The sequence below is a fragment of the Haliotis rufescens genome, unplaced genomic scaffold (genome assembly GCF_023055435.1).
Source record: "Haliotis rufescens isolate VD_foot unplaced genomic scaffold, xgHalRufe1.0.p SCAF_52, whole genome shotgun sequence".
NCBI classification, from domain to species: domain Eukaryota; kingdom Metazoa; phylum Mollusca; class Gastropoda; order Lepetellida; family Haliotidae; genus Haliotis; species Haliotis rufescens.
Genome location: NW_025964246.1, coordinates 2,318,720 through 2,332,136, shown reverse-complemented (window position 1 = coordinate 2,332,136; position 13,417 = coordinate 2,318,720). Strand labels below are relative to the sequence as shown.

The 13,417-nt window shown below is 42.6% G+C and overlaps 1 protein-coding gene across 7 annotated transcripts in view; it reads left to right on the top strand.

The window, feature by feature from the left end:
* The window catches only part of LOC124152132 (FERM, ARHGEF and pleckstrin domain-containing protein 2-like), a 157,741-nt gene that overhangs the window by 124,701 nt on the left and 19,623 nt on the right, over positions 1-13,417 (top strand). For all 7 annotated transcript variants that reach the window (XM_048384911.1, XM_048384910.1, XM_048384909.1 and 4 more), the window contains one exon: positions 12,316-12,523. In XM_048384911.1, coding sequence (XP_048240868.1) covers positions 12,316-12,523 — 208 coding nt within the window. The remainder of the gene's footprint in view (positions 1-12,315; positions 12,524-13,417) is intronic.

The window sequence follows — 13,417 nt, the reverse complement described above, 5'->3', positions numbered from 1 at the left end:
TGTTACCCTCGAGACTAATGTTATTAATTGATGTTGTTCTCTCAAGTGTTTTAGAAGTGACATTATTGAGATGCTACATACCTATGTTATGCTGTTTTCATTGTTTGAATTAAACCGTGTTATGTTTTGGCGCGAAATATTCCAGTTATATGTGGACTAAGTTTTTTTTAGATTTTATACAAATTTTGTGAAAGTACATCATGTTTTGTGTCGTCATACAAATAGTATCTCCCATTGATGCTGTGGCAACATGAGTTTGAAAGAGCAAATGTGACAATTTTCTGTTCATTTCATTATTGCAAAATTCTCTCGGATTTCTCACTGAGGAAGGGTTAATGCAACTCCTTATTCCGATGTGATAAAAAAGAGATAAGCGTTAACCCTTTCTTAACCCAGTTCTGTGAATAATAATGAAAATCACTGGATTATGTGGCTTAGATTTCGAGGAAATTGTACATTGCTAAATGTTGCACTTAGAATGAAATCAATAAAGAAAATCAATTTATAGAAAATATATCAGTATTCTGTTTTCTGTCTGTATCAAGAAGCGTCAGTTTTAACCCTTTCACTGACTTGAGAATGTATTTCCTTCTTTCATTGTACTGAAAAAATTAGGATAATCAATGTTGTGGTTTTTTAGATGTTTTTGTGTAAAATAATTATTTATGGTAAACTTTTTGTATTTGAAAAAAAATGTGTAAGAACAATGTCTATGTTAAGCATGAAAGGAGGGAATTCATTTGATAAGAATTTGTCAACAATTTGGCAAGACGTCTCAACAAAAGTGAAGTATGGTGGCTCACCCCTTTACGTGAAGATGGTGTATATTACCTCCCTCCCTGATTTAGTCCCTCTAGGGAAATATCCTCGTACTTCATCAGGGAACTATTTCCTCGTACTCCACCAGGGAACTATTTCCCCCGTATCCTTTGCTTAATGTAAACATGGCGTGATGAGCTTGCTGCATGCTCAAGAAGACTTTCGATGGAGACTACAGCTTTAACAAACATCTTGCCGCCATGATTGATTATTTTTGACTCGCTGACTTGGATTACCTCCTAATTATGTGACAAATTTATTTTCTCATACAGAGTCATTACTGTGAGCATGTCGACCTTGGTTGTGATTTAGTTGGTTCTCTCCCTGTCTCAAATTATTGACCAAAACGTGTCTGGGATTTTATTTTATTTCCACTGTTCTCATTTGTGATATGATTGGTCGTTGAATAGTCCTGGTTCATTTTGATTGGCTGAGAAATTACCGCATGCTGGTATTATAAGTTGATGAAGTGTGTACTTTTTTATTTGATATGTATTGATATTCTGTTTCTTCTGCCTTTTCGTCCAAATCATCCGACAGCATTGCCGTTGTGAGATATTGATTTCAGGCTTGTGAGCATGATCTGTGTGTATGTGTTAGGGGCTGTGGGAGGGTTGTGATGAGCCTACCAGGAAATTACAGCCGGGAGTGACAATTGCCTCCCCTTGGTCATACCAGGATCTGCTGGTTGTGGGTTTGCCGGGCACTGACAACAGCTGACAATCAGGTTAACAAATCTCCCACATGAGTCTCAAGGGGGTAAGGGGCCTCTCATGCCACAATTACCTCCCCTTGGTCAAACCAGGATCTGCTGGTTGTGGGTTAGCAGGGCACCAACAACAACTGACAATCAGGTTAACAAATCTCACATGCCATAGTTGCCTCCCCTTGGTCATAACAGGATCTGCTGGTTGTGGGTTCGCCAGGTACTGACAACACTGACAATCCAATTAACAAATCTCCCACATGGCTACAAGTATCAAGGGGTAAGGGGCCGCACATGCCACAATTACCTCCCCTTGGTCATGCCAGGATCTGCTGGTTGTGGTTTTGAATCACAGATACACAAGATTATGATCCATGGTCTGTCAGCCCCAACCTTTGGTTTCATCCCAGTCTTTTTCCACTTCGGCCTGCCTACATCAGACTGAAGTACATTTTTTACACAAGGTAAAACTCACACGCTCACTTTTAATGATAAATCCTGGCAACTAGCCAATCAGAAAAACAATCTCACACAGTTCCATGTCTCAAGGGGCCCAGTATAGGTTATTTTTCATGCTGAGTGTAAACTCTCAAGGGGCCTTGTAAAGTTAGAAATGCACCTTTAATCTCTTCTCAAGCAGACTTTTGACACAGACACCAGTATTCATTTCAACCTTGTCAGGGAGACATTGAGGGCAGAGAAAAATATTCATCAAAACATGACTCACACTTCGCAAGTAGTCTCAAGGGGCCCTGATGGGGTGGTGGATTACATTCATAAACACCCATGGTAACTGTTCACAAGACACATTGTTATACAAGCTGGGCAGTAAGAAGGAATGCAGCCCAGTTTAAACAGGATCATCTGAAAAAGGATCACTCATTTGATGTCACATTCGATGCAGACAATGTGGAGACTTGCCTGCTCTTAAAATAACACGTGACCACTTTGAGATGTACATATAACAATGACATGAACAATGAAGTTTTTAAATTTGAAAACAATTACATTTTTTAAAAAAAAGTTCAAGTTAATATATTTATTATTGCAGATACAAGTTTCAGTTTCCATACAAACTGAAAAGTTATGAATATATGGAGATTATTATCCAAGTGTGTTTTGGTATCATAAGTAAGATATATAAGGATGAAAAATAGTTTATGCGAGCCTTTGGTGAGAATCTGAATAGGATAATTATCTCTATATAATATATAATGTCATTCTTAGAATAATAAAAATTGAAGACACATTGTCATTCATAAAGCAGCTGTGAGTGAACCATCCCCATGAAACCGTGTAAGAATACAAAGCCTGAGTGAACCATCCCCATGAAACCGTGTAAGAATACAAAGCCTGAGTTAACCGTCCCCATGAAACAGTGTAAGAATACAAAGCCTGAGTGAACCGTCCCCATGAAACCGTGTAGGACTACAAAGCCTGAGTGAACCGTCCCCATGAAACCGTGTAAGAATACAAAGCCTGAGTCAACCGTCCCTATGAAGCTGTGTAAGAATACAAAGCCTGAGTCAACCGTCCCCATGAAACCGTGTAGGAATACAAAGCCTGAGTGAACCATCCCCATGAAACCGTGTAGGAATACAAAGCCTGAGTGAACCGTCCCCATGAAACTGTGTAGAAATACTAAGCCTGAGTGAACCGTTCCCATGAAACTGTGTAGGAATACAAAGCCTGAGTGAACCGTTCCCATGAATCTGTGTAGGACTACAAAGCCTAAGTGAACTGTCCCCATGAAACTGTAGGACTACAAAGCCTGAGTGAACCATCCCCTTGAAACCATGTAGGAATACAAAGCCTAAGTGAACCGTCCCCTTGAAACTGTGTAGGAATACAAAGCCTTAGTGAACTGTCCCCATGAAACTGTGTAGGACTACAAAGCCTGAGTGAACCGTCCCCATGAAACCGTGTAGGACTTCAAAGCCTGAGTGAACCGTCCCCATGAAACTGTAGGAATACAAAGCCTGAGTGAACCGTCCCCATGAAACCGTGTAGGACTACAAAGCCTGAGTGAACCGTCCCCATGAAACTGTGTAGGACTACAAAGCCTGAGTGAACCGTCCCCATGAAACCGTGTGGGACTACAAAGCCTGAGTGAACCGTCCCCATGAAACCAGTGAAGGAAAACAAAGCCTGAGTCAACCGTCCCTATGAAACCAGTGAAGGAATACAAAGCCTGAGTGAACCGTCCCCATGAAACTGTAGGAATACAAAGCCTGAGTGAACCGTCCCCATGAAACCGTGTAGGACTACAAAGCCTGAGTGAACCGTCCCCATGAAACTGTGTAGGACTACAGAGCCTGAGTGAACCGTCCCCATGAAACCGTGTAGGACTACAAAGCCTGAGTGAACCGTCCCCATGAAACTGTAGGAATACAAAGCCTGAGTGAACCGTCCCCATGAAACCGTGTAGGACTACAAAGCCTGAGTGAACCGTCCCCATGAAACTGTGTAGGACTACAAAGCCTGAGTGAACCGTCCCCATGAAACCGTGTAGGACTACAAAGCCTGAGTGAACCGTCCCCATGAAACTGTGTAGGACTAAAAAGCCTGAGTGAACCGTCCCCATGAAACCGTGTAGGACTACAAAGCCTGAGTGAACCGTCCCCATGAAACTGTGTAGGACTACAAAGCCTGAGTGAACCATCCCCATGAAACCGTGTGGGACTACAAAGCCTGAGTCAACCGTCCCTATGAAACCAGTGAAGGAATACAAAGCCTGAGTGAACCGTCCCCATGAAACCAGTGAAGGAAAACAAAGCCTGAGTCAACCGTCCCTATGAAACCAGTGAAGGAATACAAAGCCTGAGTGAACCATCCCCATGAAACTGTAGGAATACAAAGCCTGAGTGAACCGTCCCCATGAAACCGTGTAGGACTACAAAGCCTGAGTGAACCGTCCCCATGAAACCGTGTAGGACTACAAAGCCTGAGTGAACAGTCCCCATGAAACCGTGTAGGAATACAAAGCCTGAGTGAACCGTCCCCTTGTAACTGTGTAGGAATACAAAGCCTAAGTGAACTGTCCCCATGAAACTGTAGGACTACAAAGCCTGAGTGAACCATCCCCATGAAACTGTGTAGGACTTCAAAGCCTGAGTGAACTGTCCCCATGAAACCATATAGGAATACAAAGCCTGAGTGAACTTCTATGAAACCAGTGAAGGAAAACAAAGCCTGAGTCAACCGTCCCTATGAAACCAGTGAAGGAATACAAAGCCTGAGTCAACCGTCCCCATGAAACTGTAGGAATACAAAGCCTGAGTGAACCGTCCCCATGAAACCGTGTAGGACTACAAAGCCTGAGTGAACCGTCCCCATGAAACTGTGTAGGACTACAAAGCCTGAGTGAACCGTCCCCATGAAACCGTGTGGGACTACAAAGCCTGAGTGAACCGTCCCCATGAAACCAGTGAAGGAAAACAAAGCCTGAGTCAACCGTCCCTATGAAACCAGTGAAGGAATACAAAGCCTGAGTGAACCATCCCCATGAAACTGTAGGAATACAAAGCCTGAGTGAACCGTCCCCATGAAACCAGTGAAGGAAAACAAAGCCTGAGTCAACCGTCCCTATGAAACCAGTGAAGGAATACAAAGCCTGAGTGAACCATCCCCATGAAACTGTAGGAATACAAAGCCTGAGTAAACTGTCCCATTTATGACATTGATCCCAGTGATTTGAAGCCATGTTTGTTTACAAAACACTCTGAATTGGACTTAACTTTATTTACATTCAGGTCGCTTGCAGTGACATTAGAGGTACAATTCAAGTACTGATTCTACAAAGTGTGTAGACATGAAAAACATACTACCGTATCATGAACATGCAGTTGGACTGCGTAAACACAAAATCAGAAAATTTGTACAAACATTTATGAAATGTTCCTCCAGGTTAGAACTTTATCATGATTATTATGCTCATCATTTCTTAATGTTCCTAATCTTGGGCTTAAAATAGCAAATTCTTTTTAAATATGTTAGGTTTAATATACATGTAATAATATTTATGAATCCCTTCTTTCCACTCATCAAATGAAGGCAGATAAACAAATAGTGAAATTCATCTCCTGTGTCACGTAACTAGCAGAGTGTGGTATTATTATTGTTGGTTATTGTTATTATTTTCATTGTTATTGTTTTTGTAGGGGCGGTGGGGTAGTCTAGTGGTTAAAGCGTTTGCTCGTCACACCTGGGTTTGATTCCCCACATGGGAACAATTTGTACATTTGTGGTGTCCCCCCACCGTGATATAGCTGGAATATTGCTAAAAGGGACGTAAAACCATACTCACTCACTCACTATTATTACTGTAGGTCAGAGATGCTTTCAAGTGCACTTTATTAACACTGTTTAGTATGATGAATTAATGACCGTCAAAGACAGAACACATTATGTTTAAAAAGCATTGTATCCTCCGCTACAAATATAATAAACAAATGTACAATGGAACACATTTGAGAGCGCAAAAACACAGTCAATATAATCAATTTAGGAAGTCAAGGGCAGAATACAACATCTTACATTAATCACACGAAGCGGCCAAGTTTCGTAGCGTGTGTTGTGGTCTTCTGCGGCTGCAGCCATATGATTGATGCCAAGACTCCTACGGACGGCCCTGACAAATGAGTTCTATGTAGGACAGAGGAGACAGAAATTCATACAAATTAATTGGAGCGTTCTGAGAGCAGCATAGAAGATGTCTATTGAAACTGGACATGAATCATGACGCTGGCAGCGTTCCAGCTCCGGTCTGCTTGTTGAACAAGGACAAGGTTGTAGAGGAGATGAGATGTCCCTCGAGTGCTCAGTTGATTGGATGTGCTCATTATTTTCAGTTGATGTGCCAGGTATTCAAGGAACTTGTAAACTTGTCACTCAGTCACTCCTATTCTTGGTTCCTTCTGGTGAGACATGAATGGAACACTGCTAATAGCATCATAAATCCATGTGGGGGGCACGGGTGGCCCAGTCGTCCAAGGCGCCACAATTTGCTGTGCAGAGTTGCGTCCCTTGGGCACGCCAGAAACATATGATTGTGGGTTTGAATCCCGGTTCACCCCAATTATGTTTCTAGGTTTGTCAGCACCACACCCGTGCTTGTGGGTTTCACCGAAGTGGTAAACGTCTGAGACCTGCATCACTTCAGGCTTTCCTCCAAAATTAAGCTGACACACCGTGATATAACTGGAATACTGTTAAAAGCGGCATTAAACCCAACTCACTCACTCACTCACTCACTCATAAATCCATGTTTCCCCTCGCATACTCCATGGTGGAGTAGACGGAGTATCTGCCCTCAGCAAGGAAGGTTGTTAGTTCCATCCCTGGCCCCTTCATACCGAAAGATGTTAAAACAAGGATAAAACCAGATCTGGTTTCTCAGTGGGCTAGCACTATAAAACCGGCATCTGTCCAGTCTAGTACAAGCAGCCGCATGCACAAACACAAGCATGCACGCATGTCGCTATATAAGTGCAATAATTTTGAACCCAATCTCACCTCACCTCACCTCACCTCACCTCACCTCACCTCACCTCACCTCACCAGTCAACACATTGAAGCTTGTATTAATTATTTAGCTAGATAATTACCTCGCAACTTTCTAGGACACCTGAGAAAGACAAAGATAAATTCTTTATAAATCGTTCTCTATAACCTTGTACACATCTGTAAGAGAAATTTGGAATTGGTATTGGAATTTAACTAAATAATTAAGTGACACTACACCAGATCAACAGGACTTGATACTTGTGACGAGGGCTGTGATGATCCTATATATACTCCCCGGATACCCGCCCCCTATTACCCGACCCTACCCAGGTACCCGCTGTAGGTCTCAAGGTTGGTACAAAATGTACAATTGGCAATTGTTTTACTGATCCACATTAGTTGATACTAGTCACCTACAACTGATCCACATTTGTTGATACTAATCACCTAAAACTGATCCACATTAGTTAATACTAGCCACCTACAACTGATCCACATTAGTTGATACTAATCACCTACAACTGATCCACATTAGTTGATACTAGTCACCTACAACTGATCCACATTAGTTGATACCAGTCACCTACAACTGATCCACATTAGTTGATACTAGTCACCTACAACTGATCCACATTAGTTGATACTAGTCACCTACAACTGATCCACATTAGTTGATACTAGTCACCTACAACTGATCCACATTAGTTGATACTAGTCACCTACAACTGATCCACATTAGTTGATACTAATCACCTACAACTGATCCACATTAGTTGATACTAGTCACCTACAACTGATCCACATTAGTTGATTCTAGTCACCTACAACTGATCCACATTAGTTGATACCAGTCACCTACAACTGATCCACATTAGTTGATACCAGTCACCTACAACTGATTTACATTAGTTCATAATAGTCAACAACTGATCCGTAAAAAAGTGTTTCACCAGCCACATGTTATAAATGTATTACGGCAGACATTGAGCTTGTACAAGTTTCAAGAAAGGTGGCATTGCAGTATTTACACCCACACACGTGTCAAACCTTTTGGTGTTGCAGGTTTGACATTATTATATATCACTCCACCCCAAATATTTTGTGGAAGAATACAATCACAGAATGCTGTTTGCATTGGCATGCACAGAGTTCCTGTCTGCAACACGTGTACAAACATTATCTGCATCAGCCCATGCAGGTGTACGATAACCCAAGGAACTAAGTTACTGTATTTCCTCTATTAGGCACCAGACCGCCTCCGTGGTCTAGTGGTAGAGCACCCGCCCGGAGACCGCCTCCGTGGTCTAGTGGTAGAGCACCCGCCCGGAGACCGCCTCCGTGGTCTAGTGGTAGAGCACCCGCCCGGAGACCGCCTCCGTGGTCTAGTGGTAGAGTGTCCGCCCGGAGAGCGCCTCCGTGGTCTAGTGGTAGAGCGTCCGCCCGGAGAGCCGAAGGTCCGGGGTTCGATCCCCGGCCGCGTCATACCAAAAGACGTTAAAAGATGGTACATGTTGTTACCCTGTCTGGCGCTTGGCATTAAGGGGCTAAAACAAGGACTGGTCGGCTCGGAGTCAGTATACTGTGTCTGAGTGGGGTATTCATGTTAAACGTCGGCATGGTGTCTCAGTGTGCTGGTACTATAAATCGGCATCAGTCAGGACTACACACACACACACACACACACACACACACACACACACACACACACACGTGTGCATGCACGTCGCTATATAAGTGCAATAATCTTGGACGCGACGTTAAACCTAATTTTACCTCACCTCACCTATTAGGCACGGGGTCATACTCTCTGTCACAAAAATAGAAACCGAGCCTCTGTTACAAACCTTGTCTTTAAGACTGTGATATGTTAGTGATTAATAATGTGTAGTGAGTAAGGTAGTGAGTTGCCACAGTGCCAGCATTAAACAGAATAAACCAGACCTCAAGTACACACCAGCCTCTAACAGACGCCGGGTCAATGGCTTGCGTGAAATGAATAGACTCCCGGGCTTGTAACAGAAGGAATACAGTAGGTCGGGCCTTTAAGTTTGACATTATGAGAAGCACCATCCCATGAATATTTGTTCTGGAGCCACAGTTACAGAATTGTTTGTTTGTTTGATCCAGAGCCCATTCTTTTGATATTCTTTTCTAAGAGAGATAATGTGCAGCATGTTTGGCGTACATCGATAAGAAGCAATGTTTTCATGGAGAGAGAAACAATTCCACAACTTGAAGTGATTCTTGCTCTCAACAGTCTGACATTTAGAGGGTTAAAGAAAAGTTGTTAGGGGAGCAGCAGATGTTCAGTGGCAGGATTGTTGTTTATACATTGTTTGGCAAACCCTGGCATGTTACAAGTAGATGGCAATGACTGACACTTAAGTTAGGCCTAATCCCACTGGAATGGAGGAAAATTGCCTTGTGTAGTACACTTAATGCTGATAAGTATTATTTATAATATTGAAAATTTCTTTTATCATGATAAATAGCAATAAACAAAAACATATATTTTTGTATCTCAATCTCAGAATCACTACAAGAAAAATCATTGAATTTGTCACTATTCAATATTGTGCATTGCAAGCACCAAGTGAGAAATAAGAAGGTTTGACCAGCCTTTTCTGGTTTCTGGTATCAACTATTGTGGGTCTGTTGTTGGATCATTAGTATTAACTTGTGTAGATTAGTTTTTAGGGTCACTAGTATCAACTGTTGATTAGTTGTAGGGCCACTAGTATCAGCTAGTGTAGTTGTAAGGGCACTAGTATCAACTAACGTAGATTAGTTGTAGGGCCACTAGTATCAGCTAGTGTAGATTAGTTGTAGGGCCACTACTATATCTAATGTAGCTTAGTTTTAGGGCCACGAGTATTAACTAGTGTAGATAAGTTTTTGGGCAACTAGTATATCTAATGTGGATAAGTTGTAGGGCCACTAGTATCAACTAATGTAGATTAGTTTTAGGGCCACTAGTATAAACTATTGTAGATGAGTTTTGGGGTCACTAGTATATCTGATGTGGATTAGTTGTAGGGCCACTAGTATAACTAATACAGTGGTATAGGCCACAAGGTGTGTGTAATGGTGGCTGTCAATGACTGGTTGCCTTGATTATCTAATTTCCTCCCACATTAAGCTGACACGCCGCGATATAACTGGAATACTGTTAAAAGCGGTGTTAAACCCGACTCACTCACTCACTCACTTGATTATCTACAACCAAACATGATACTGCTGGAATAAGGCTGACTCAGCATTAAACAACCAACCCTACAAGTACTACTAAAATAATTATATGTCATTTCCTTCGCTGAATCCGTAAATAGATATTTGTAAGAAAAACGTTGGTATCGTCACATGTACAATGTCCAATGTTCCTGTGCTTGCTGATTCCAGTGCCAATGGAAAGAATTACAAACACATGATACCTACTTTGGATGTAATTTAATCCTCTCACAGAAGACAAAATTTACTGGCATCACCCGCCTTGTATAATTATGGATCAGTCTCTTATTTGAAACCAGACCGCCTCTGTGGTCAAGTGGTAGAGCATCCGCCCAGAGAGCAGAAGGTCCAGGGTTCGATCCTGCCTGGCACTGGGACTAAAACAAGACTGGTTGGCTCGGAGTTAGTATTCTTCGGAGTGGGGTATTCATGTTAAACTGCAGCATGGTATCTCAGTGAGCTAGCACTATAAATCGGCATCAGTCCAGACAAGTACAAGCAGCCACACACAAAAGCATGCACGAACCCATGCGTTCATATAAGTGCAGTAATCTTGCACACCATGTTACACCCCATTGCACCCGACCTCATTGGACACCAACATGTATTGATACGAACTATATACCCAACACTTTTTGATAGAAGGGTATCCAATAGGAATGCTTCACACACAAATTCCATCCTTAATTAGCCCGTGAATTATATCTCTATTCTTTCATCATAAAAGCCCAAGAACCGTTTGCTACCATAGGAACATTAAGAGCCTGATTCAAATGGCTCAAGGTACAAAATAGCCACCTAATCTAATGACTCTCACTAGCAAGATCCATTCTTTGCTAATTTGTTTGTTGTTTAACTCCGCTCTAAGCAATATTCCAGCTATATGACGACGGTTTGTAAACAATCGAGCCTGGACCCGACAGTCCAGTGATTGACATCATGAGCATCGATCCATGCAATTGGGATCGATGACATGCATCAACAAAGTCATCGAGGTTGATCACCCGATCCCGTTAGTCGCCTCTTACGACAAGCATAGACGCTTTTTGGCAAGCATGGGTTGCTGAAGACCTATTCTACCCCGGATCTTCACGGGTCCATTCATTCAGTGCTAAGTTGGTGATATAGAGATGGTCACATGAGTTCTGATACAATGCTATGGGGATGAATGGCTCTAGGGTATTTATCATAAGAGAATGGATAAATATACACTGGATAGGCGAGGATGGACACCAGTGAGAGTGGATGAGTGGAAGGTCATTCCGATGATGAGTGTGAGGTAGCTGTTGGACCAAAATGTTTTTGTTTTGTTTGGGATTTAACGTCACACTCCAGCAATATTCCAGCTATATAACAGTGGTCTGTAGCTAATCGAGTCTGGACCAGACAATCCAGTGATTGACATCATGAACATCGATCAACACAATTGGGATCGATGACATGCATCAACCAAGTCAGCGAGCCTGACCACCTGATCCAGTTAGTTGCCTCTTACGACGCGTAGTCGCCCAATATCTGCTCTTACGTTTCACGGGGCACAGTGGCCTAGTCATCTAAGGTGATGCAATTCGCTGTGCAGAGTTGCGTTCCTTGGGCACGCCAGAAACCTTTGATCATGGGTTCGAATCCTGTTTGCACGATTATGTTTCTAGGTTTGTTAACACCATACCTGTGCTCATGGGTTTCAGCAAAGTGGTAAACGTCTGGGACCTGCACTCACTCACTCTTACAGTTTATCTGTCACATGTCACACGAAAAATGCTGTGTAAAACAACCTGTCAGCAAAGTGGTAAACGTCTGCGACCTGCACTCACTCACTCTTACAGTTTATCTGTCACATGTCACACGAAAAATGCTGTGTAAAACAACCTGTCAACTCGGAACTGTGTTCTCCTCTTGTAGTTAAACAATCACAAGTCCCACAAAAACATCCTGCATACACCCCATTAACACAGGACACGTTTTATTTCCCCTTGGTCAAGGTAAGACTAAGGGGAGGTAACTGAGGCAATTTTTGGAAAATAATGTCGTCTTAAAAGTCTGCTTTTCTCTTCCAGTTGATTCTCCAAGATTCTTTCACCCATCCAACTCTCCATCCGGGTTCAAGGCCATGGATAGGAAGTTTTCAGCCCCTGTTCTTGGGTCGCGGGACATGGCCCTGAGTATGGAAGATGAACACCGCCTGTCCCGATGTCCCGAAGTGGAGAACATTCCAGAGGTCGTGCAGGAGGACGACCTTAATCTCAGTCCTCCCAACAGATTGAGGTAAGGCTCTAGAACATCTCCTCTTTGAAGCCCTGCACCCTATGTGCTTGTAAGAGATGACTGAAGGTAGGTAGGTTGTTATATGCATCTTCCCGAGGCAAGAGAGTTAACTGACTTTAAAAGTCATGTTTCCACTCTTGCCGAACTAGGCTGGTATTATGGAGTTACATTTTGGCTGGACTAACGAGTCTATGCATAGTCCAATCAAAATCGCGCACCGATATCGAAATCCGGTTCGTAAAGTGTCATGCAGATTTCGGTCGACTGCAGGATTTGCAAAGCATGTGCACCGCTAACTCGTTGTCAACAGATATAATCTAAATCTTTTCATGTTTTTAATCAAGGTGCTCACGTGATTTGATGCACTTCGCGATGTAAGACTCGTTTTTTCACAATATAGATCTTGATTAACGATCAGATCGTCTTGACTGGGCGCTACTGTTTTTTGTTTGAAGCAAATGCAAGTGATACGAGAGGTTGAATCTGATTGGTCAAAAGGAGAGGCATAGAAAGGACATAACTCGTAATAGCCACTGGTGGCGATACGCTCGTGCCCAGGAATTCCAGACTAGTTCGGCAAGGGTGGAAACTGGACTTTTAAAGTCAGTTAACTCTCTTGCCTCGGGAAGATGGTTATATGTGACCTTGGTCATGTGTCTCAAAGTCACTGAAGTGCTACAACTGTTTGATCATATGAACACACAATGCAACTAGAAAGTGGTCAAAAGTAACAAATGTTATATTTGGGATAACACTTTCTTTGTAAAGTACAGATTCCAGTACGTTTTTGGGTTGAGTCCCATCCAGGATTTGAACCCACACTCTCAGAGATGAGGCACCTAATCGCCAACACACAAAGTCAGCTATCTAACCCACTCATCCACCGAGGCTTCC